Consider the following 26,407-nt stretch of genomic DNA (forward strand, 5'->3'; position numbering starts at 1 on the left):
AAAGGTCCCAATTTTATTAATTTCTCCTCATAGGGAAGCTGTTCCGTACCCCTAATCATTGTTGCTTTTTTCTGAACCTTTTCCAATTCCAATATATCTTTTTTCTTTGAGGTGGAGCGATCACATCTGCATGCAGTATTCAAGATGCGGGTGTACTATGGATTTATATAGCAGCAATATGATATTTTCTATCTTATCGATCTCTTTCTTAATGATAATGCTGCTGCTGCACATTGAGTGGATGTTTTCAGAGACTAATGCATAATGACTCCAGATTTCTCTCTTGAGTGGTAACAGCTAATTTAGACTCCATTTTATATGTATAGTTAGGATTATGTTTTCCAGTGTGATTACTTTGCATTTATCAACATTGAATTTAATCTGCCATTTAATTGCCCAGTCACCCAGTTTTGTGAGATCCCTTTGTAACTCTTCGCAGTCTGCTTTGGACCTAACTATCTTGAGTAGTTTAGTAGCATCTGCAAATTTTGCCAGCTCACTGTTTACCCCTTTTTCCAGATTATTTATGAATATGTTGAACAGGACTGGTCCCAGTACAGACTCCCGGGGGACACCACTATTTAGTTCTCTCCATTCTGTATATCTTGATTATAGCAAGACTTTTGACACAGTCCCACATCGTTCTGGGATGTACTAGCAGGAGTGTTGTAAGCAAGACACGAGAAGTAATTCTTCCATTCCACTCTGCGCAGATTAGGCCTCAATTGGAGTATTGTGCCCAGTTCTGGGCGGCAGATTTCAAGAAAGATGACTTGTTAAGATACAGGCAAGCACATTTGAAGGCGAGTTAGCTGGCTGCGCTGTACGCTGATCAGAGTGCCTATAGCCAAACTGTAACTCTAGCTGCATTTTAGCAAGTCAAGATGTTAAACTGTGTAGGCATGAAGTCAGTGGTCCCCAAAATTTTCTTGTCGTGCTGCCCTTCCCCATTTCCGCACACTCCAGGAGCCACAGTTGGGAGCACAGCCACAGCTCCAAGGGGATGCAGACGGGTAAGAGGGCTGAGGCTGGAGCCATGGCTGGGTTGGGAGCCTGGGGATGGGGCCAGGAATGGCAACGGCCAGGCTGTGAGCCTGTGGGTGAGGCCGGAGCAGAGTGGGCCTGGCCTGTACCCTGCTGCAACCCTCAAATGTTCCACTGTGGACCCCACTTTGGGGACCATTGCATTAAGTGGAGTTTTAATCGAGTTAAGCTAGTTTGATTGAGCTAACTCAATTGAAATACCACCCTTGTTTCCCTACTTTAGACAAGTCCTGGTCCCTCACTTATTGCCTTGTCTCTTAAGAGTTCCATGAAGCAACAGAAAGGATTCTGGGGCACACAACTAAAGAGGAGCAGTTGCAGGAAGCCGTAAGTTGAGTCAGTGGAGGAAAAAAGGGTGGTTGGCTGTGGGGTTACTGAGGGATAAAGGCTGAGAATCCCCCCGGCCTTGTAGGAAAATCACCTTTCTCATTCAAAATAAACTTCTTAGTTCTGTCTGCCCAAAGTCTCATTTAGCTTAAAAGGATTAATGTTTTTAAGTCTCTCACTCTCTTGATCCTTGAGAATATTTTACATAAAATAAATAGGTGGGATGAGGGATTGAAACGTGTCCAGTACATGGCTAATATTAATCTGAGAGACTCAGCATCAACAAAAAAAATCCTGGGCGTAGGTGTTCTCTAGGAAGACAGACTCATGCTTTCTCCCACGGGGCCTGTCAGCTCTGCTCTCCTAAAAGTGTATCGAGAAGGTGATTGTGGTACACTTCAGTGCCCTATCTCAGAAGAATGGGGCTGCAGAGAGAGTGCAATTAGTGCCTCCTCAATCATAATACTGCTGATGAGTCCAATTTAAGTCTGAGTCTTGACAATGTACCTTTTTAATCCATTGTTTGAAAGAAATGTTGAACAACGTGGATATAGTAATGTGATGCCTGGCTGAGCAGGTGGTGTGCAGTCTTGGAGGGGGGTCCCTTGGCTTTGTTACATTCAGCACTTTAATTTCTTTGAAACTTGTACCGTGGGCCTGAATGGGATGAAAATTGTTCCCAGCAGAACCATCTCTGTTCATTTCCTGGTGATAATCGATTGTTTTCAAAGCAGCGTATATTTCTGGGGAAACTAACACAAAGGTTTCAAATACCTTTTAGCCTCTAATTAAAAAGTGTGAGTGTTGCAGCTGAATTAATTCATTTATATATTTAAAAAAACTCTTATTCATGTTTGCTTCTTACAGTGGTGGATTAGGCACTGGGTCAGTGGGGCCCGTGCCTGGGGCCCCGGCCAACTGGGGAGCCCTGGAAAAATGGGCACCCCTGCACTCTGACCTGCTCCGCATGACGCCTGCTAATGCTAGGGAGCAGGATCAGGGCGCGAGGGCTTGCCCCGCTATGCCTGCCCATCTGGCGCTCCAGCCAGGAAGTGGGGTCAAGATGCGGGGGCTTGCCGCCTTCTGCCTGGTGCTCCAGCTAAGGAGTGGAATCGAGGCGTGGAGGTTTGCCTCGCTCCACCTGCCTGGTGGGTGGAGTGGGGCAAGCCCCCATGCCCTGACCCCATTTCCCTTGCAGGAGCGTGGACCAGGGGGAAGCGACACACTGCAGGTGGGAGGGATGGAAAGGGGTTCCCACTTGCTCTGGCCCAGGGACCTCACAAAACCCTAATCCGTCCCTGGCTTCTCAGGCCCTTTACAGATTAGATCTTTGCCCATTATCAAGGGCTTAATAGTTCTTCCAAATGCTAATGGATATTGCTGTGTGTCTTGTTAGGCTATGTCTACGCTACGGACTCTACAATGGCACAGCTGAGCCACTGTGCCACGTGTAAGGTTTCTTGTGTAGCTGTTCTGTGCTGGTGGGAGAGACCTCTCCTGTTGGCATAATTAAAGCACCTCCAGCGAGCGGCGGTAGCATGTGTCCCGCTGACATAGCACTGTCCACACCGGCAGTGTTGTGAGTCAAACTTATGTTGGTCATGGGTGGGCTTTTTTGTTTTTGTTTCCCCCACACACACACACACCTGACTGACAAAAGTAGACAAAGCCTTAGTTCTGGCTATTATGGAAACATATTATGTGTTGGGTTTTTTTGCTCAAGTAATTAAAATTCAGTCCATCCCAGAGAAATTAACTGTCTCACTAAATGTGAGAGGCTGGTTTGTCAGGTTAATGGAAGCGATATGAAAAAAGTTTGACTTCGCTGTCTGCGGATATATTCATTGCACACTATATAAAAAATATTTTTAAAAAAATTCTTACTGCTTTAAAAAAACAACCTCTTTGGCTATTGAAATAGAGGAAATCCTGCTGGAAAAAGTTGCAAAAGTTAGGGCAAAGGTGAAACTTCCTTAAACATCTGTGTGTTTGTAAAATTTGTTTATTTTGAGACAGAGAAAAATAATGGAAAGAATTGACAAGACCAAGTCAAGAAATTAGATCATAAATGATTTAGGCATTGACTCATATCATAGGGCTGGAATCTTGCCTTCTTGTTTTACAGTATTATGGTAAAAGAAACCACATGGTGTAAAAACTGTGAGGAGGGTGTATTGAAGGAATGGCTGCCAGATCTTCAGCGAATTTGTGACAAAGTTTTTACAACTCACTAGACATTAGATTCCACGTTTGCCTTTCAAATCAACATTGGACTGAATTTTTCAGAAATGAGCTATGGTAGATGAGCTGCATGGGCCACGTTCATATTTCTTTGAACTCAGTGTTAGACAATAAGGCCAGGATAATAACCAAAATTAAAGGGACATTCAACCTTTTTTAATAGGTTGGATGGTGTGGATGTCTTACCTGAGTCTGTGAAGATGACAAGTACCCTTGCTGTTAAATGAAAGATGATTTTTCTTTTTCATCTTAGTCTGTGTGAGTGGTGTAATAATAACTTGCTGCAATTTACATTGTAATTACATTGCTCCATATGTGTGTTCGGATAATAGGGTGCAGCCGCCTTTAATTACCTTTAGGAAGAAAGTCTAGAACAGCTATTACAACTAATTTTGAGTCCATGGTAAAAGAAAAATTGTTTTCCTGGAAGGTGCTAAAATCCAACCAATTCAGTCTTTGTGAGCGGTCTTAGGGTGTGTAATGGCTATGATTAGACAAGGATTTGGGGTTAAAGGAGATCACTCTTTACTGAAGCTAGAGTAATACATTTGGTGGGAGTACAAGTAGTTTAGGAAGGCGAGATGCCCAAGCATTTAGCGCTCTTTAGGGCAAGCAGGGACAGTCTTTTTGTTGTGTGTAGTGTCTGGTACATTGGAGTACTCCATTCCCTGACTGGACCTCCGGACGCTAATACAACACAGTAATCATGTTCAGACATACTGTAGGAGTTTCAAGGTCTGCCAAGCAAGGCATGGAACATTGTTAATTCTGTTTTCATGTGGCTTTGCAGTTTTTCTCCTTGGAGATTTTTCCTAAATTTGTTCTCATATCCATACAGAACACTCTCTTTCTATGAAATCCAATAAGCATTGTCAATCTGTCAGTGTTAAAGGACAATATTATCAGATGGAGAGCCTGTGGAACCTCTTGCATGTAGGCTGTCTCCTCATTAGTTTTCTGTTTCTGCAGTGCCGGGATCCCCTAATCATTAGAGAATACAATCACACTGATCAGATACTGTTTTTTAGCAAGATAAATTCAGAAGTGCTGCCCATTCCTCCCAGTATGGATCTTTTTTCTGCTCAAGACCTGGAGCATAGGGCTTAAAATCCAAATGATCAAACACGTCCCCTGACAGCATGTGAGAAAGCAGGAACTTCCACTGGCAATGGAATACTTTCTCCATGGGTACCTGAAAATGGATGATTGCTTCTAAGTAGTGTGGTAGCTTCAGGTTTCAACAGTTTGGAGCCCAGCCAAAGGGATAATCAGAAATTCAGGTATCCTCTGGAGGATGCTTTTCAAGAATCCATGCTGATGAAGAGGATGGGGCATTTGTGGCCCTAGAATCCAAAATGGATGGCTTTGTTTGTGACCTGTGCAACTTTCAATTGAGTCTTCAAATATTTTGCAGGTGTAAATGTCACACCAGGTGTACCTTTTTACTGTTTTGGTAAACTTGCCAAGGAGGGTCTTTGGAAACTTGGGGCAAAGTCGTTTCTTGAACTGTTTTAGTTCTAATAAAAGATTCAGTGACGAAAAATACAAGGTTCTCTGTGTGTAGAATAGCTTATTACAAAGTAGAAAACAGTTACCTTTCATGAGGAAACTGTGTTAGTGGAAGCTTCCCTAAAGAGACTTGGTTTAGGTATGATGTGGCCACACTGTGGCTTTCACATACTTCACTAAAAGAGAGAAAAAGAGAATGATCATAAGCATATCTGTTCGGCTGTATGTTCTGTGTAGGATAGGAAAAAAGGTTAAAAATTATGTACTGGGACTGCTTAAAGATATTACCAGTGCCTGTTGGGACATGATTGCCAAACTGTCTGATTTCACTCAGTAACTCGCCCTTTGGGTATTTCCAGAAGTGGAGACGCTTTCGTAGATAAGAATAAGCCAGGGAGAATGCCTTCTGATAACACTGGTGACTGTATTCCCATGGTCTGTGTTTGCAGCAGTGTTTCAAGAGGGAGTGGGTTTTTTTCCTGTACAGAGCTGTGAATAGATCTCTCCAGATGTGTTCACAATTGGAGGGGGTAAAAGGCCTCTGGCTAAAATATCTTGAGGATGAACCTGCAGAAACTTGAGGCTATTCTGTGTGCCAGGTTTCACATGAAGCCTTTTAAGCAAGATAAACTATTTAATATGTACTGCTTGGACCACATTTTCCTTATTGCCTAATTTGCTTCAGAAATTAGTAGATCTCAGTGAACAATCTAAAGGTAATTACATGAATTTTGTGGCAAAAGGTCCAGCTTTCATTTTGCTAGCATGTTTATGCACATCATCTCAGAATAGTGTCGGGACTCTTGCTGGGTTCATTGGAACAGCAGACGGTCCCCACAAAGCATGCTATCCCACTTTATTCTTAGTCCTTTTGTAACGCACACCATGTATCACAACTTCAGGGAAACTGAGCTGAAATGTGGCTCTGGAAAAGCATCAACAAGGATCATAATGTACAAGGAAATCTTCAACTGTTAAGGGATTATTTTGGATGAATTAACTCTGCCTCTGGTTGTCTTGATCCCTGAATATCTGATGTATGTGGCATATAAGATACCAGTAAGAGACTTAACTGAACTGCCACGAAATGCCTTGAGACTTTAGTGTTAAAACAGAGCTAATAGAAATTGCTTCAAAATTTATACCAAATTGAACATCTCTGGGGGAAAAGAAAATTCCCCAAGGGAAAAAGGTACTGCAAGATTACCACAATACAAATAAATATTTAACTGTCGGTGTCTGGGAGACGAGCATTACGCTAGGTGCTGTACAAACACAAAATAAGAGAGTTCCAGCTGTAGCTGAGAAGATGGAGAAGTAATATCTTCTATTGGACCAACTTCTTTTGGTGAAAGAGACAAGCTTTTGAGCTACACAGAACTGCTGTTCACATTTGGGAAAGATAGTTTATCACTATTTGTGATAGTATTAGAAATAGTGATTTGCAACTTTTCATGGTTGAGCAAAGGTATTAAAAACTATAGCAACTTTTTTGCACTGAATCCCTATTAATCTTGCCCCATGTATCATTCTCTGTACTTTTAAATAAACAAAAAAGGTGTGACCTGCACACTTTGAATGGATATGTTGAATTCCCTGTCAGCCCCTTACCTTGGCTTCTGGGGAATTCACTGCTGCAGTTGAAGACATTGTTTAAAAGATTTGTAGGTATTTGACCATTCCTTTCAGCTTCCTGTTTATTCTTCTTAAATTTGTGCCAAAAGATCACCTTTTTGTGTACAGTAAAACTATTAATATTTTATTTGGCTAGTGCTCACAAGTTTGCCAGGCACCCCACAGAAACATGTTCAGACATGAATCCTACCCAGAGAACAATCTAAATTCGACATGTCATAACTAGTTATGGTCATAAAGAAAATTAATATAAGGAGCAGGAGGATAGAGGGAATGAAGGTGACAGTGATAAGATCACTTGGTTACAGGCTTAGTAGGCTAGATCTTTATCTGGAAAATTGTTGTTTTCTTATTTTTTCTTTTCTTTTTTTTTTTAAGTTTTTTTCTCCCCTTCCTCCTGTCTTTCCTCCCACTCTCACTTCTCATAATAGACATAGATCAGTTACTTGTAGGTTGTTTTTCCTTTCTCTAGGTGTGTATATTACAGGTGGTGACACACCTGTAGCTTGCCTGAGTGTGTCTATTTTAAAGAGTCATATTTGGTTCCTTGTGATGCGGCCGAAAGGTAAAACGCTGAAAAACACTTAATTATTTAAATTCACAATGAAGAGGGAGGTTAATTAAAAAAACACAGCAAGGTGCTGATTAAGTACCTTCCTGGTCCTCTGGATCTGGGGAATGTTGGGTAGTTTTGGTATTCAGTAGACTGGCTCTGGACACTCGGGCACACACGCACACAAATGTATCCTGTTATTCCTAATGCATTTTTTCTCCTAGAGCAAATAAGTATTTGAATTTAGATTTTACAGACTGAACAGGTGGTCTTTTTTCCCCTCCACTTCTTATTTTGGTGGAAGATGGGGTACATTAGATGCATTTTTGTGTTTGTGACACTTGGAAGCTATGAAACATTGTAGCCTTAGATGAGATTCAGTATCAGACTCTCCGGATCTTCTCTTGTCCAGAGTTCACTAAAATGTGAGATTTAAGGCTTTTCAGTACTTCTGTTTCTCTGTATTTTCCATGAACTGTTAGATTTGACTATGGATACTATGTGTCTGGGTTGATAGAAGATCTCAGACTGCATTAAAATTGCAGGTCTAATATTGTACAGTAGAACCTTTTAATTATGAACACCAGAGTTACAAACTGACCAGTCAACCACACACCTCATTGGAACCTGAAGTATGCAATCAGGCAGCAGCAGAGACCAAAAAAAAAAAAAGAAAAGGCAAATACAGTACATTACTGTTAAATGTAAATTACTAAAAAAAATAAAAGGAAAGTAGCATTTTTCTTCTGCATAGTAAAGTTTCAAAGCTGTTGGAAGTCAATGTCAATTGTAAACTTGTGAAAGAAGAACTGTAACGTTTTGTTGAGAATTATGAACGTTTTAGTTATGAACAACCTCCATTCCCAAGGTGTTTGTAACTCTGAGGTTCTATTGTCCTGTTCATTATCTTTCCATATATCTTTTATTAACATTCCATTTGTTATGGCAGTGCTGTTGCCAGATTCTGTGAGTCAAGCAAATCTCTGCAGCCCTAAAGGCAGGGCTCTGATTGATGTGGAGTACCAGTTTAATTAAATATTTACTGTTGGGACTTGATGACCTGGAAGTGGCTAATGAGAGATGCCCCTTTTCATTTCCGAGCCACCAGCCCAAATCTGGAACTACTTTGTAGTGAATGAAAGTCATTATCAACTAAAGGCTGTTGTTTGACCTGTGGAAATGAATTGATAGTATTGGTCTAGCTCTGAGCGGACAATTGTCCATGTGATTAAAATACTGTCATAGCTGGCAGTCACACTAGGAGTCTCTGCTGAGTAGCTGTAGCTTGAATGGATCTGGAGACTGAACTATCTTCTTACGTCTAGACCAGGTGCCTCCAAGGCAGCATTGAGGCATACTGGGCAATCTTAACTGGGGTTAGGCTTGCCCTTCTGTTTCCTACTGCGTATCTATTGTGTGCACTCACTATAGACTTTGTCTCCAAGGCTGTCAATGTGGCACCTTTCACCAGCATTAAATTCACTTTAAAATGTTAAGTAGTACTCAGTATGCCTGCTGCTCTGCAATTGAAACTGAAACAGCCAAGCAATATCATCTGCATTTTTCTTGAATGTTCAGTGACTGGAAAAGTGGTGTGGTTGCTTCTCAAAGTTCAAAGATGGGAAACTAAGAACAATAGGTTTGTGATCTCTAAAAGAACCTGAAGTGTAAGTAAAGATGCAGGCAGAATTTCAGCAACGGGTACGTAAGACAAATCCATTTTTATCTTTAGTACCTGTTTTCCGCCCCCTCTCCCCCAAATCTCCAGTGTCCCATTTTGGTGGTTCTCAGCCTACAGTAGTGCCAAAGTCTCTTCACTTCTGCATCTTGTCCATTATGCTACAGGATTTGTCTGTGGCTGGCCAATTCAGGGTCTGATGTTTCTGACTCCTCAGTGACCTTGCCATCAGAGTTGAATTTGTAGAGATTTTTATCCTTGATGGCATTGCTCTCTGTTTTTGTCCCTTACTACAATAGGCTATTAGGTAGATTACTAGATGACTAACATTTTTTAACATTAACTCAGTTAAGGAATCTGGAAAGCTCTGCATTTAGTAAATAAAACTCTTGCTGCTCCCCACCGTCACTATCCATGAGAGGCTGAAGAACAAAGCGAGTCTGTTTTGATTGTTTTTCAGACTGGTATGTATCCAGCAGAGTCAAAATCTCATTAGCAACAAGTCTTTAACAGGGGAATGATGAACATGTTGACACGGACCAAAGGGATTCAGAGTGTGTAACTAATTGATATGCAGGGATTATAGGTCATATCTTCATGATTCACACGCATCAGTGACAAAGGGTGATTTAATTTTAAACAATCAGCATGCTTCATCCAAAAGCTGCCCTTCCGCATCCCAGGAGGAATAGATTGTGTCAGCTGACAGACTAGAGACAACTCTGTGGTGGGGCTTGTTAATGCTTGCTAGAAAGTAGGTCATGGCCAAAAGTAGCCTGACTGGCTTTGTTGGAAGCCATGGATCTGACGAAGTGGGTATTCACCCATGAAAGCTTATGCTCCAATACATTTGTTAGTCTATAAGGTGCCACAGGACTCTGTTGCTTTTTGTTGGAAGTGTGTCTCAAAAAGGGAGAGAATCTGCTGAGGGGAAAGCTCAGATAGTTTTTCCAATCCTCATTGTTAAACAGCTGACATTGTGTCTTAACCCTGCTTTCCAGTACTAGTGTGTAATTGTCTCTTTAAAAGAATACTAGCTTTTATTTCTGCCTGGGAAAATGTTTATGGCATAAATGTAATCTTGGATGTGAGATTTGGTGATAAATTTAAAATTTCAAACCTGTGCCTTTTTATTAAACTTTGCTTTTTCTTTCCTGAATTATATTTTCATTGAAGAGTTACTGAGACTTGACAGTAATCTTTGAAGAATATTAGTTTTAGAAACAGTTTTTTTGCTTTTCCACCTTATATTTTGCACTTTGGTTTTCTCGTGTGCTTTATTACTGATAAGATATATGCATGAAAAACAAGTATTTTTCACCCTTTGAGAACTCATCTGTTCTTGCTTCAGCTTCTCCATCTGAAGTCTAAGGGCTTGTCTACATCAGAAAGTTGCAGCGCTGGTGAGGGAGTTGCAGCGCTGCAACTTTGAAGGTGTACACATCTGCAGGGCGTCACCAGCGCTGCAACTCCCTGTTTGCAGCGCTGGCCGTACTCCCGTTTTGTCTCGGGTGTAGAGGATCCAGCGCTGGTGATCCAGCGCTGGTAATCCAATGTAGACACTTACCAGCGCTTTTCTTGACCTCCGTGGAAGGAGGAAGCCTCTGGTAATCAAGCGGGTCTCCTTTCCCGGTTTGCTCTCTCGTTCCCGGAACGCCGAGCAAGCAGGTCTCCTTCCCTGCGGTTTGCTGGGTGGCTCCGGGAACGCGAGAGCAAACCGCGGCGAAGCGGGTCTCCTTTCCCGGTTTGCTCTCTCGTTCCCGGAACGCCGAGCAAGCAGGTCTCCTTCCCTGCGGTTTGCTGGGTGGCTCCGGGAACGCGAGAGCAAACCGCGGCGAAGCGGGTCTCCTTTCCCGGTTTGCTCTCGCGTTCCCGGAACCCCCCTTGAAGCCACCCAACAGCGCTGCAGTGTGGCCACATCTAACACCACTTGCAGCGCTGGTTGCTGTAAGTGTGGCCACTCTGCAGCGCTGGCCCTATACAGCTGTACTAATACAGCTGTAACAACCAGCGCTGCAAAATTTTAGATGTAGACATGGCCTAAGTTCTCTGCTTGTGGCATAATGATCATTTCCACAGCAACAAATTGTCCTATCGAAAATAGAAGGCTTTGACTTTTGGTGCTGAATAAGTATAACAGGAGAACATTTAACCCTTATGAAAGACTATCTTGTTTTCAAATAAAATAAAGATTATGAGAATTAAAAATTCAGAAAATATGCTATGGGATCCAAATTATGTCTAAATAGAATGTTCTTTCATAATTTTCAGTGTGACACATGCAGATCTTAAAACCAACACACTGGAAATACTGCCTTGCTGGCTGGACTTCCCTGCATAACTTTTCCTTGCTCACAGTTTATAAACAGAGGACCAGATCCTGTAAACGCTTTCTCAGGCAAGAAACCCCATTTTAGGCAATGGGGACCATTTGCCTGCCTTAAAGGTTGCTGGACAAGGGCCCGGAGCTTTCAGGCTTTGAGGTTTGAAAAGCCTGCTTTGTGTAATGAGCTAGGTCTTTGCTACATTATAGAGGGAAAAGGAAAGATTCGTTAATAGACTTTTGAAAACAAAAACCTGCAGTTTTGCCCACAACATAACCCCAGCCCTCCTGTATATGTCTGTTTACAGCCTTGTCTCCTCCCCACCTTCTAAATCTAAACAATGAGTACAAACACCTCCCCTGGGTAACAGGAAGTTGCTTCATGGCTCAGACAGCAGGCAACACTGGAGTGCAAAGCTGTTGTCACCTGAGCCTCTGTGACAGGGGTGGCTCCAGGCTCCAGCACGCCAAGCACGTGCTTGGGGCAGCAAGCTGCGGGGGGCACTCTGCTGGTCGCTGCGAGGGCAGCAGACAGGCTGCCTTCGGCGGCTTGCCTGAGGAGGATCCGCTGGTCCTGCAGCTGAGGAGGACCTCCCGCAGGCATGCCTGAGGAGGGTCTCCTGGTCCCGCGGCTTCGGAGGACCTCCCGTAGGCGTACCAGTGGAGGGTCCGCTGGTCCCGTGGGTCGCAGGACCTCCGAAGCTGCGGGACCAGTGGACCCTCCGCAGGCAAGCCACCGAAGGTAGCCTTCTTACCGTGCTTGGGGCGGCAAAATGCCTAGAGCCGCCCCTGCTCTGTGACACACCTCTCTACATTGCAATAACAAACCCTGTACTGAGTTTCAGAGCCCAAGGCAATTAACTCATGTTCGCATGGCTTGTGCTGTGGGGCTGAAAATTGCAGTGTAAGTGCTCAGGCTGCACCCCCTAGTTCTGAGACCCTCACGGGGAGGGTTCAGGGCTTGGGCTCCAGCCCAACCCTGAACATCTACACTGCAAAGTTTCACCCTGCAGCCCAAGTCCTGTGAGCCACAGTCAGCTGATCCAGGCCAGCTGCCACCAGGCCACCTGCCGTGCACCAGGTCTTTTATTGAAGGGTAGGTGCACCCTTAAGATATGTCTGCACAGCATTGTGGAGTGAGCCTCTAAGCCTGGGTTGACAGACTCAGGCTAGTGGGGCTTGCACTAGGACTCTAACAATAGCTGTGTAGGCAGCACTTTGAAGTTGTAGTTTGAACTGATGCTCGGGTTCTGAAGCCTAAGGATGGGGATAGGCTTCAGAGCCCAAGCTCCAGCCCAAAGCACTCTCTATTCAGCTATTTTTAGAGCACTAGCGTAAGCCCTGCTAGGCTGAATCTGTCAACTGGGCTGGGAGTCTTGCTCCTGCTCAGTCCAGAATGCTGTGTAGACATAACCTCTGAAATGCCTGAACTCAACTAGACCGATCAGTGAAATGCCAAGCACGCTTCTTTGTTCTGGATTTCTCATACTGCTGCATTGCACTGGCCCCACATTTTAAGGGATCATATACCACTTGTACAGGGAGTACTTGGGGTAGAAGGAGCAGCCAAGCACAATGTACACTTTAGGCATTTAAAAAAAAAGCTGGGTTCTATACTTTTAAGAAAGGTTAAACACTGTCTGTGCTAAAAATGATTAACAGACCCTAGATGGTAATCTCAGTTGGTTCCTCTATACTCAGACGCACCTGTCTGAACTCTTGTATTGCTTTATTTGAGACAGAGTGAGAGTTGTATTTGTGTGTGGAGGGGAAGAGTTCTTCCACTGGTGCTAGATCAGTGGCTCTCAACCTGTTTATCATTATGGGCTGCCTTATGCGGCCCAGAATGTGTTACCTGGGCCACCAGTTGAGAGCCACAGTCCCCCCACAGACCCCTGTGCCCAGCGCCTCCCACCTGGAGACCCCTCCACAGAGTAGGGTCAGGAATGGAGCCCTGGGTGAGGGGCCAGGTGGCAGCCTGGACCTGGTTGGGCAGCAGCCCAGACCCTGACCCCCTGGGGGCTGGCCAGCAGCCTCAGTGCTGACCCCCTGGGGGCTGGCCAGCAGCCCCAGTGCTGACGCCAGACAGTGACCCATTACAAGACTTTTTTTACAATTGTTTATAAGTTTACCAAATTTTAATCATTTGGGTTGAAATTTTCCCTGCCAGGTATTTAGACTCATAGACTTTAAGGTCAGAAGGGACCATTATGATCGTCTAGTCTGACCTCCTGCACAACACAGGCCACAGAATCTTACCCATCCACTTCTGTAACAAACCCTTAACCTATGTCCTGAGCTACTGAAGTCCTCAAATCAGGGTTTAGACTTCAAAGTGCAGAGAATCCTCCAGCAAGTGACCATAGGTGCCGACTCTGTGGGTGCTCCAGCCCCAGAGCACCCATGGGGAGAAACTGATGGGAGCTCAGAACCCACCAGCAGCTCCCTTCCCCCTCTCCAGCTCACCTCCGCTCCGCCTCCTCCCTTGAGTGTGCCGCGTGCCCACTTTTTCCCTCTAGCTCCCAGCATTAGCGCTGCAAAACAGCTGTTTTGCTCGACTGGGATGGAGGAGGGAGAACACAGGGGGCTCGGGGAAGAGGCATGGCTGGGGTGGGGATTTGGGGAGACACATGGGCTCTTGGAAAAGTTGGCACCTGTGCAAGTGACCCGTGCCCCACACTGCAGAGGAAGGCGAAAAAACCCCAGGGCTTCTTCAGATCTGCCCTGAAGGAAAATTCCTTCCTGTCTCCAAATATGGCGATCAGCTAAACCCTGAGCATGTGGGCAAGACTCACCAGCCAGACACCCAGGAAAGAATTCTCTGTAATAACTCAGATCCCACCCCATCTAACATCCCATCACAGGCCATTGGGCATATTTACCACTAATAGTCAAAGATCAATTAATTGCCAAAATTAGGCTATCCCATCATACCATCCCCTCCATAAACTTATCAAGCTTAGTCATGAAACCAGATATGTCTTTTGCCCCCACTGCTCCCCTTCGAAGGCTGTTCCAGAATTTCACTCCTTTGATGGTTAGAAGCCTTCATCTAATTTCAAGTCTAAAACTTCCTGATGGCCAGTTTATATCCATTTGTTCTTGTGTCCACATTGGTACTGAGCTTAAAGAAATTCAGTACAATCAAACTCAGTGGCATAAACAAGAAAATTCAGAGTGAAAGCTGGAAGCTTTCCTCAGGCTGAATTTTATTTTGTGGGTGCTTCAGCCAAAATGGGCTCACTGTCTCCAAGAAATTAGGAGAAAATGTTGTTTTGCTCCTGGGTGGGTTTTTTTGTATTTTTTTAAATAAAATAAAAAAAATTCTGGTGACTTTTTCTTTGGACAACTTTACTGCTCCTAGGCTTTGGAGCAGGGACATGACATTTGCCAGAGGGTGGCCTTTGTATTAAGGATGTCTCTTTTGCCTTCCCGATGAAAAGCCACCCAGATATGGCCAAATTGTAAGCCTTTGCAAAATTGCAGTTTGGCATGCTCCATAGAGACTTCGTAGATTTTAGGGGCTGAATTTCCTGAAGATTCTGTCTGTGCTGCATGTGCTCCAGCACAGAGCTGAGCCAGACTTCATATGAAATTTCTGGTCTCGGTTGCTGTAGGCTGCATTGGGTGCTGGCATCTCAACTGAGGACAGAGGGACTCTCTTCTGTGCTTCCCGTGCCTCCCCTGCTGCGCCCGAGCAGTGTGGAGGAGGAAGCTACCTGATTTGAATGTAGAAGAGACAAGATCTGGTCCTGTGGTTAGAGCAGACTGGGACAAGGAGTATGAGGGGCAGTCACTGGAACTGAAGTCTGGTGGGAGTAGGTAGGGGAAACCAAGACTGGGAGTCGGTGTGTGGGTAGACTGGGAATGATTGGGCAAAGAAACTAGGAATAGAAGCCAGTATGTGGAGTGGAGAACTGAAATTGGATGAGGAATCTTGTAGGGAGGAGACTGGAACTGAGAACCAGTTAATAAGCAAGCTTAATTTTTGCATTGTCTTGAGATCTTGACTTGCCTACTGTAACAATATTCTTTTAATGTACTTTTTGTGTGGTTAATATATAACATGAGTGCGAATTAGCCTCTTCCTGATTCTGAGATTTCTTTGTAATGTAGCACATACTGATCAGTTGGCTACGTTCAGTCAGTCACATTTTTGTCTTCATATTACAAATGGAACCATTACCTGGGAATGCAATTAGTAGTGAGGTGTTGTCCCATATTATTTTTGCATGCTGACATTAGGCCTTGCAACATGAGCAACCTTTATCAAGAAATAAATTGTTTACTTGCTCTCATCCAAAAGATGTGACCTGTGGCACTGTACTGTCTCCTAGGATACTAGATAGGAGCCTGAGGCCATGATAGTGCTTCTAAGGACATAATACATCTTGACTAATAAAATAATGTGCTACAACTTGTGCTAGTGCTGATCGACTCTAGCTGGAAGCAGACTAAAATACTGCAGAAAATGCAGTCGAATACAACAGTTTGGATCCTAAATCATAGCTAGGGTCTCTGTCTGAGGACTGCCTCTCTTTGAGCTGCAGCAGCTCCTTGCTTTGTTCACAGATGGCCTGCTCTCCTCTTTTGAGAGCAGAGGGAGACGGCATCTCTTTCAGTTACAATCGGTTTAAAGAAGACCTAGAGATTTTTGAATATTTCAAGAGGTGGTGTCTCTGTGAAGGATTGCACCTTGGATTTAATATTTGGGCTATTTTGTTGAGCATGTATTTGTGGATCTGTTTTGCAGTAATATCTCTAGGCAGGACAAAGCCATCCAAACACATCAGTTTACATTGTCAGCTCTGTAAAGCCTTCTCCATTTCCTCAATAATTTCTTTTTCCTAGTAAGAAATCCTACTTTAGACTGAACGTGCAGTCTTTGCCATTACTATGCCTTCCTGCAGATGATGTCTGTCTCGCCTGCGAACCACAGCATGTGAACCACCATATTGGATTTGCATCCTCCAATTACTGGGCCGGAGACAACGCTAACAAACTAGCGTGTTCATTCCGTCTCCCATCTTTTCCCTTGTTGGTCTTGCTAGGAAACTAGGCAGATGGTTATCTTTTTGTGGCAGCTAATTAATGCTGTGACTTGACAAAACAATTTGAGAGGCAGTCTAGTATTAAAAAAATTTAAAAAAAGAGCCCAGCTGTTATAGAAGAATGAGCCAGCTGTCATATCTTGTAGTTTTCTGATCAAGGAACATAAGTCTTGATTTTGGGGGGGGGGGGAGGGAAGGAGGGGAATGGTCATGTGACTTTTTATGTAACCACTATACGCCATCAAAATTGAGCCAACAAGTCTCTGCACAAAGCTTATAAAGATGTACAAACAGTAACGAGTAGAGACCTGTCTAGGGATACAAGGAGGAATACAGCTCCCTGCCTTCTTTATTTGTTGATTAATTGATTGTCTGAAAGCAAGACTAGTTGTCTTTTAAAAGGCCTTTGTTGTAGAAGCTCCTAGCAGGAAATCTGGCAGTGACTCAATTTTTCTGACAGCCTGTATGTTTCTCAAACTAGGCTTTTATTATTATTATTTCTGAGGTCCTGACTTAGCTTATAAACCTGTGATCCATCATGATGCATTATATTGGTAGGCTTACCACTCTGCAAGTTTCGGGAGGTGGCCGTTTTAGTTTTACTTGCATTACCAATAGCCATTCTTACCCAAATTCTTAGGGTTGTAAGGGCCTAATCCTACAAGGTGCCCTCAGGCTGTTGAAATCAGTGGTAGTTGAGGGTGCACTGCACCTGAAAGAGGAAGGCACTCAGTTGCGGGATTGGGTACTATGGTCTGATGATCAAACACTCACTTCTGTCCTATTGAAATAAATGCTTCTCTGCGCTGGAGGATCGCTATGCCCATGCAGAGTCCTGTTGATTTCAGTAGGACTTTGCTGCCTGCACAGATGAAATTGCAGGATCAGGGCCTGAGGGACTCCCTGTCAGGTGATTTAAAAAAAAGTAAAAGTAATGTAATCAGTTCTAACAGGCCAGCTTAATCTTCCCCTTAACTCTGATTCTCAGTCATAAAATCCATGGAACCCTTGCTACGGTATCAGCTGTATTAAAAATTCTTAATGACCAAAAATGTAAGTTTTTCCTGAGACTTCACAGCACCATTCTTCATTACTTCTGATGTTTTGCTAGTTAGTATGTGGGTTGACGTATAGTCTGTTAAAGCAAAAGATAAACGGTGATAATAAATGTAATTGCACAAATAGTTTGCTTCCTTTACGCACTCTGGCAGAAATGCCTTTCAGAATTGTCACTTTTAATCATCAAGAATAGCTTTCAATATAATGTATTTGCTGCAAGTTATTGCCTCTCATCTTTTCATGCTAACCCCCTTTTTAATTTGTGCTGAGGCAAAGTATAAATTGAACTATTTAATCTCAGGTTTATTACATTGGTATTATAACAATACTGTATCAAGCTACAATACTGTAATGTGTTTCCCTGTTCTCAAATTCCATAAATATGATATCTGGGGTTGGCTCTGTCCCTTTCATTTCCAGAGTTACTGTGATAAAATAACAGGTGGTTTATTATTGATGATGATGCAATCAGTGTAATAACAGGCTTCATTAATGCCAGGGTATTATTTTATTTCTGAGGTCAGTGTTAGCAGTGATTAATTTTTCCATATTTTATTGTATCCCTTAGAAACTAGATGCCAAATCTCTTGTGAAGCTAAACTTCGCTAAAAACAATGAAGGTGAGTTGGTGCAGTCTTTATTTTTTCTGAACGCTTTTACAAACAGGATTCTGTTTATCTGTAGGTTCATGTACTAAAGTAACTTGTTACCTTCTATGTAGGATCATAGTTTTATTTTTGAGCTCTGTCACTGATCGTTGGAATCAATATGTTCTTCATTAAGGCCCCATTTCTGCCACCCTTACATTGAGTAGTTTCTGTTTCTGAAAGCAATCCCATTTTGTTTTGTGACTGCTTACTGAGTAAGGTAATACATGATGAGAGTTAGAGTTTCTGGAAGGGTGAAATTACATGGTGTGTTATCTTTAGCTGATACCCGCAACTACTATAGCCAGTTTACTACAGGAATCTGAGCCTGTACCTTAGCCCTTCACTCTGGCTTACTTCATTATCCTGAGATAATGTGCAACAGAATATAAAAGAATAAAGTCTTCATTAATGTTGCAGTGTTACGTCACAGCAGAATTAGAAGCACATTAGCCTGGAAAATGTTGATTTTCCCATGCTAGTTATTCCCCAGCTTCCCAGTCAATTCAGTGGAATTGTGTCTGGCTTTTAAAAGACCAAGGGAAAGGGAGATGCTGCCTTTGCTAAGATATAGTAACATTGTGGGAAAGGGAGACTCTCATATAGAAGTTGATGGAGCTCATTATAAGTCCATGGGGTGTTGTAACTCAGCAGACTTCACTGATCCTCCTTATCAGTCCTCCATGATTTGAACTCCATTTTGAAGACGCTGGTAAAATTGGGGGCAAAATGCTCAATAACTCATTTGGCAACTCAAGATAATTGTTTTCTGAGGAACCTGTTCATGGCATTTTCTGAATAACAGCCTGTTAGAGAAGAGCCTGTGGTTATGCTTCTGCTGGCTTAAAGATGTAAAATCAAGGACCAATCCAGGACCACTAATAATATAAGGGAGAAAATTATAGTTTTATTTATAATACTTTGCATGTTATATGTTCTGATAACTTTACAGCCATTAATTTATGAAACCTCTGTGAAGCAGACAATGATCATCATCTCTTTACTGAGGGGAAAATGTAGGCAACAAGGGCTCTAGGCGTTGGAGATGGGATTAGAATTTAAAAGTTATTAGCTCCTAAGTCTTTCGCTAAATCCATGAGACCACACCATCTGTCATAAGAGTTCTATGATGGGTAACAGATTTCTTCAGAGTTTTGCATTCAAATGACAAATCTTAATGCCTTTAGAACATTGTCATAATCGGTAAAACATCAACAAATTGGTAAAGGTTTTAAAAAACTAATAGCAATTTTTGGGTGCACAACTTACTATAGCTCCAGCTCAGTACTTTCTGAAAATCAGGCAGCTTTTGGGGATCTCAAGTTGGACACCCTAAAATGGAGGTCACGTTTTGGCCATTATATTTTTCAGCTCACAATTCCGGGCATTTTGCTGTACAGCTGCCGTTAACTCAAGTGGGACTAGCCCAACTAAAATGACAAGTTTAGAATATTAAAGAGTCATCATACAGACTCTTAAGTATAAAGGAATCATTTCATTATGAACTCTTATTTTTCTCCGCTTACAACTTTTTGCAAAACAGTGTCCTTTGGGCTGCAATATTTTATGCTTAATCTCAACCCAAAGGTGAATTTTTAATTTAAATATTACAAGAATTGCAGGCCGAAAAGTAGCGTGGGAAGAAAAAGCTGTGTTTTTAGAGGCATTGTCACCATTTTTTGCTCTCCCATAGTTCAGTAGAATTGCTTCCAAAAAGTCATCCTTGAAATGAATGCATTCCTCCATGGGCAATGTACACGAGACATGCTTAGGTTATTTCTAAACCTTGTTATGAATATTGTAATTCTTTAACCTTTTTCAGATGAATTCACAGGCAAAGATTAGAACATTCTCAGGGAGTCCAGGGTATATAATAATGTGCATCATACATCAGAAGTAGAGGTATAACTAAAAAGGCGTATGATGTAGGGTTAGGCTCTTCATCCTTAGAGCTCCCCTTCTAGTAGGTAGGTATATGTGTCTCTGTCCCTGGCTATCTGAGGTGCTCCATCACTGTCACCAAAATCGTTTCCATGCCCTGTCCCAACCTGACTGTAAGAAGTCCAGCATGCTGGAATAGGTTGGATATTGGAGCCTTGTTGGCTCCACCCTCTGATTTTCCCCAAAAAGAGAGGTTGGAGAGAGGTACCCAGATTTTCAAAAATGACTGGTGATTTTGGATGCTTCAGTGTTTGGGTGCCCAACCTGAGAGACCCTAGAGGGGCCTGATTTTCAGAGAGTGTACTTCGTGACAACCAGGTCCCTTTATATGGTGTCTCAGGTAAATCACTAGTATCTCTTGAAAACTTTGTGTAGTGTGGCTATTGACAACTAAATCTTTTAGGTAGGGGGTGATTGTTGGAGGGGCTGGTAATATGGGGGGTGTTTCATTCTGAATGAGAAAGTGGTAAGAGCAAAGGGAGGTCTCTGATCTGCGTATGGAAGGGAGAACATGAGGTTATAGGGCATTAAGGCTGGAGCCGTATAGTAGAATTTCCTCACTTTTTAGAGTGTAAATTTGTAACTAATACCAGTTCTTTTGGAGGAGGAATAAATTCTCATCTTTAACAGTGTAATGGCTTTGGGGAATACTGCTAAGAGTTTACATGTGGCTTGGAGAGTCAGTAACCAATGCCTAGTGCATGGGCCCTATTGCTGTGCACTGATTGCAATTTCACTCCTGACATTGCTGGTCAGGATGCACATTTTGTTTACGGTAGCAGGAACAGACACTAATAAATACGATGGGGTTGCTCCTCAGAACCAGTTATACTCAAAGGAAAAGAGTCTCAGCATCTGTGAAATGCGCTCTCATCAGAGCAACTCATTGTACATGAACTACATGAGCTGCCATGGGTGAGAGAGCCCTTGCCATCTGCAAGGGAAAGACTAGTCGCTTTCAGGTAACCCTGCTCTGCTGAGGTTGTGAGTGAACTGGCAAATGTATACTGAAGTGCAGGCTGCTAGCCAAGACTGGTGGAATGGAATGGAGGGGGGCAGGGTCGTGGAAGCACTTATCACTACTGTGGGATATATGTAGCTAGCTGTATCATCGGTGCGCAAGTGCCAGAGTCCGTGCTAGCATGCTGAAGTACTCTGAGGCAAGGATCATGTTCTTGTTCTGTGTTAGTACAGTGCTAGCATAGTGGGGTCCTGCTCCACGACTGGGATGCACAGGCACTTATACAGTACAAGTAATAACAAAGGCAAGCTTACAGTAGCAGTGAACTGTCAAAACAGTCTTTTTTTAAGAAGAGCCCATTGGGTGGTGCTAGATGAAGTAAAAGGCTACAGTAGGAAAGGAAGAGAATTGATCTTTATTGCTGCCTAACAGCAGGCATTTCTTAAAACATGGCTCATGGAATTTTAACACATGCTCAGGTATCTGTTCTCCTCTTTCATGTAGAAAGTGGGATGAGAAGCGATTACAGGAAAAGCCATGTAATGCTCTGTCTTTATCTGAGCACCTTCCATTCAGATCAAGATGGAGCACTATCTTCATGGAGTGCTCCTTGGTATTAAAGATTAAAGCAGCTGTAGCTTCCTTTATTTTAGGCAGCATGGGGGCAGGCTTCAGGCTCTGGGTAGCTTGCTGTGCGTCTCTCAATGGGACGAAGTACTGATGCCCCTGCCATAAAACACCTTCTAAATTTGCTTCTGAAGCTTACATATTCTCAAAGGGAATAACTTTCCTTCAGTTTTGGGTAGATTAATAAATAAATAAAATCCCTCAAATTTCTTGTCCTTGCTTTTACAAGTCTGAGATTGGAGCACTGTCTCTCCGTGACTAGTGGGTGAATATCTGTAGGACCTTCTCTGTCCTGTCATGGTGGTGCTTTGAGCTATCTTTATTCAGTTCTCCCTGCTATTTTTGATTTATCAGATTTGTAATTAGTAGGAAAAGAATCTAATGAGCCAAAGCTGTTTCCGAATTCCCAATCTAGCAAACTGATCAAGAATTAATAATCATCTTCTAATTGCTTTCTGTTAAGTTTATCCATACATTTTCTTGATCTGTTGGCTTTCATCACTTTCTTTATGTAAGACGTGTTTAATATTTATGCTGACCTTCTTAAGAAAATTTTACAACTCAATTTGAGCTGAAGCCAGGTTCTTTATTGAAAAGTATGTGCTTAGGTTTAATGGAATTCTGTTTACTGAGATTGAATACGAAGTGTTTCCTTTTCTTACCAGCAGAACCTGCAAAGGGCACCATCTCATCTGCACCTCTGCTGGATATAAACCAAGATATGTTCCTGAGAAGGATACTGAAAACAGGGTGGTGGGGGTAGTGAGAAGGTACACTCAACAAGAGTGTCTTGGTTATTACGATATTGATGTTGTGATACTGAGTAGACACCAACCCCATTATGTGACATACTATGTTGCTGGCTACTGGATGGTAGACTTCGAAGTCCCATTTTTCTCTTGATTTATAATTCTTGTAGGTGTCATTCTACTTTACCCACCCACAAATACTACAGAAACAAAGCATGAATTAAAAATACCACTAATTGTACACTGAACATGAAAAAGAATGTAAATATTCTTCACAAAGACAACTAAAGCAACCATTCCATTTGTCTAAACAACCATAAGAAACTCATGCAGAATTTGTTTTTTTGTTTTTCTCCTCTCCTCCCCCACAGGTAAATACCACTGTCCAGTGCTTTTCACTGTCTTCACCAATAACTCTCATATAGTGGCTATCAAGACGACTGGAAATGTATTTGCTTATGAGGTAGGCCCTCCATTGCATTTCAATGTTAATGTTTTACACTTGTAGCATCTTTTGTTCAAGGCTCTCAAGGAGCTTTACAGAAGTGGGTAGGTGTTGTCCCTGTGTTACCGACAGGGAAGCTGAGGCACATAGAAGTGAAGAGGCTTCCCTAAGGTCATGCAGCAAACTAGGAGCAGCAAGGGGATTAGAACCCAGGTAATCCTAGTTCCCTGCCCTAAACCATGCTATCTCCATTAGGGTGGAAACAGCAAGAGGTCTATACGCCACTGAAGTCCAATTTAAGTCTTCAAAATAGGTCTGAATTGGAGCAGATGCCTTTGGCCTTTTCACAGGGATGAATTTCACCTCTTATGGACAGACTGAGTGATTTAAGATGTGTATTACTTTTAAAGCCTGTCATTTGAGTAAGCTGCATGTAGCTGAGCCCAAGAGAGATTTGTAGGCCAGAATGTTTAACTCCTGATTCACTGTCACACGTTTTTCAGTTGAATGGACAAAAATCTTCTGTGAACCCAACAAGATTTCTTTCTAGTACATATCCATGCACAAAGGGCAGATTGCCTGCTTCTAACCTTCTTCAGTAAGCAAGAATATTTTAACTGGAGTTGGAAAAAAATTGGTAACCTATTAGTGGATATTTGAGAACTTCACTTGGGAACTGCATTTCTCAACTTTTTATTCAGGTTTCGTGAACATTTGTGTGAGCAAAGGTTTGTTTATATAGACCTTGCCATACAATCAGTTTCAAACCTTTGTGTGATCATGTACACAGCTTGACTATCCAGTATTATAATACAGTGGATCTCAACGTTTCCAGACTACTGTACCCCTTTCAGGAGTTTGATTTGCCTTGTGTACCCTAACTTTCACCTAACTTAAAAAGTATTTGCTTACAAAAATCAGACATAAAAATGCAAAAGTGTCACAGTACACTAGTACTGGAAAATTCCTTACTTTTTCATTTTATCTTGATTAAATTTTAGTTTGTATTGACTTTGCTAGGCTTTTTTTGTAGCCTGTTGTAAAACTAGGCAAATATCTAGATGAGTTGATGTACCCTCTGCAAGACCTCTGTGTACCCGATTGAGAACCACTGTTGTAAGAAATACATGCAGTGAGCATTTGTGAACAGTCCACAGGTGGGAATTCGTTCACACAAAACAGACATCAAACTGTTTTAAAATACTGAAATTTCAAATAAAAAAAACAGTTTGTACAATTGCAACAAGAAAAGGGGCTGAATTCACCAACCCTCCCCCCCCCCATTTCAACCCCAAGAGAACCACCCCAATATGTTCTCCCAGTTCTAAATGGCGTACGTTTTTAAATCTCCAGTTAGGCGAACAGATGAGACTGAGTTAAAATACTTTCTGTTCTCTTCTGGAAACATGGATACTAGCTTTGTTTTGATTTACAAGTAAAAATGACTTGACAGCCTAATCCTTAATAGATGCTTGCCCATATAGTAAAACTGCTACCCATTTTGCTACAATTTGCATACCCTGTTAAAGAGAAGCTCAGCTGAGCAGATGTGTGGGGAAACTTTCACAGCATTTGCTCACATTATACATCATTCTGGCCAGTGTAATTTATCCCTAGGTTATATAAGCCATAAATTCATTTCTAGACTTTTAAAGTAGCAGAAAAAATATTACCAATTTTGGTTCTGGGTAGGAGAAGGCACTTATGTACTCACACTCCTGTTTCTTTCCTTGTAAGTAAAGCTGTGTCTTTCATGTAGTGATGATTCTGATTTGATCATTTTAATTGTTGAGGAGTACAATGTGTTTCTTTGGTGTTGATTCCTACCATACTGTGAACTGCTGTCCATTTTGTAAATCACTTTCATGGCACCTGTTAAATCAGAGATTAATATTGCTCCATGCATAAAAATGTGGTTCTGTACATTTTAACTGTAATCTAGAAAGCAGATGACAGGATTTTCTTTTTGTGCTTTTCTTTCAATTCTTATGTGGAATTTGGCTGAAAAACATGTAGTAACAACCTATGTAGCTACAGAGTCCTAAATAAAAGATTTTTTTTTGTTAGACATTGTTGAGTCAAATGGTTAGGAAAGAAATACATATGTTTTCCAAAATCAGGAAAGGAGCTCAGTGAAACAATGTGATCACCTATTGGAGGTGAATGTCTCTAATTTGTTTACGTCATCCTGTATATTTATAAGGGGTGTAAGATGTCTTCCGTTTGCCTGGCAGATAATTTCTAATTTTAATTTCTTGTTTTCCACTTGGCTGTTAGGCAGTTGAGCAGCTGAACATAAAAACAAAAAGCTACAAGGATCTCCTGACAGATGAACCCTTTACTCGGCAGGACATCCTGACACTGCAGGTAAATCTCCTCTTGTTTTCTATTCTATTCTATGTCTCATGCCTCCTAATAAACCCTCTTTTGGAGTGGGTTGGGGAGTGTTAGGCAGACTGACCACTCTCTGTTGCATTGCTAATATAAAATGACAACTGATTAGAGAAACAGTGTTTTGTAGTGGGTAACAATCGCGTCACTTTCATTTGTTCTCCAGATGGCAAGCTTTAGATATTCCATATAATTTTCACCAGAGCTGAAGTGAAACTTTAATCAGATTATTTTTCATTACAGTGCTAACTTGGCACTTCTGCAATCGATCGGCTCAGTGACATCGATTTAGCAGGTCTGATGAAGCCTCGATAAGTAGATAGGAGAGCGCTCTCCTGTCTACGTAATTAATCCACCTCGATGAGAGGAAGAAGATATGTCTATGGGAGAGCATCTCCCTCCGACATAACGTTAAGTTGATGTAAATTACATCGCTCAGGAGGGGATTTCACCTCTGAGCAATGTAACTTACATTGACTTAAGTGGTAGTGTAGACAAGGGCATAGTAGACTGTGATTAATTTAGCAGGGAAGCCCATTGTGGGTTGCTGAATTTTGTGGATTAGTAATTTTGTGGCATAAGTGTACACATTGGGTAAAAAAAAATCAATGAATCTGCATCAGAAACGTACACTGTTTTTGTATGTTGACAAGTGTACGTATAATTATGTAACACATTATAGTATACAAGTAAATGTATTGTACTGTGGTGTAATCATAATGAAATGTTAATTATGAGACCTTGCTATTAAATCTTTGCTTAAAAGTGGCATGAAACCATTGGGTTATTGTAAGAATGATCAGATTTGCAGTTTAGCCCAGTGGGAATTAACAAACGATTATAGTAGAGGCCGGCTAACTAGAAGGAGACTTAGATGGCCAGAGACGACTTTATGTCTAACTAGCTGGTCAGATGGCCAATAATACATGAACCATGTTGTCATAAGAAATTAAAATAATCCACATATACATTTTCAGCTATTTAAAAGAAAAAAATAATTATATTAATACTGTTTTATTTTCTGGGTGATTTTTAAAAATGCAAATCTCAGCAAAGTAGGTTTTTCAAAGTGTCTTAACATCTAGAGGGAAAACTGGCAGCAATGCAGAAATCTTCACCTAAATATGCTTTGCTTATGTCTGTTACCCTATAAAATCTGGGAGTGGAGGGACTGTGGTTTGGTTTTGTTTTGTTGAAAGAAAGTTACAAAGCTAGAAAGATGTAAC

At 42.0% G+C, this 26,407-nt stretch overlaps 1 protein-coding gene and 1 long non-coding RNA gene across 3 annotated transcripts in view; one reads left to right on the forward strand and one right to left on the reverse strand.

Moving 5' to 3' along the window:
* Positions 1-26,407, forward strand: part of PPIL2 (peptidylprolyl isomerase like 2) — a 123,860-nt gene that overhangs the window by 12,321 nt on the left and 85,132 nt on the right. For both annotated transcript variants that reach the window (XM_030582355.1, XM_030582356.1), the window contains 3 exons: positions 17,989-18,040; positions 22,717-22,808; positions 25,068-25,157. In XM_030582355.1, the coding sequence (XP_030438215.1) occupies positions 17,989-18,040; positions 22,717-22,808; positions 25,068-25,157 (234 nt within the window). The remainder of the gene's footprint in view (positions 1-17,988; positions 18,041-22,716; positions 22,809-25,067; positions 25,158-26,407) is intronic.
* On the reverse strand, positions 680-16,432 carry LOC115660732. The gene is made up of 3 exons (XR_004002902.1): positions 16,422-16,432; positions 10,170-10,174; positions 680-772 (listed from the first exon to the last, which is right to left on the reverse strand). It is a non-coding gene; the product is annotated as an uncharacterized LOC115660732 (long non-coding RNA).

The sequence above is a fragment of the Gopherus evgoodei genome, chromosome 13, assembly GCF_007399415.2.
Source record: "Gopherus evgoodei ecotype Sinaloan lineage chromosome 13, rGopEvg1_v1.p, whole genome shotgun sequence".
Taxonomy (NCBI): Eukaryota; Metazoa; Chordata; order Testudines; family Testudinidae; genus Gopherus; species Gopherus evgoodei.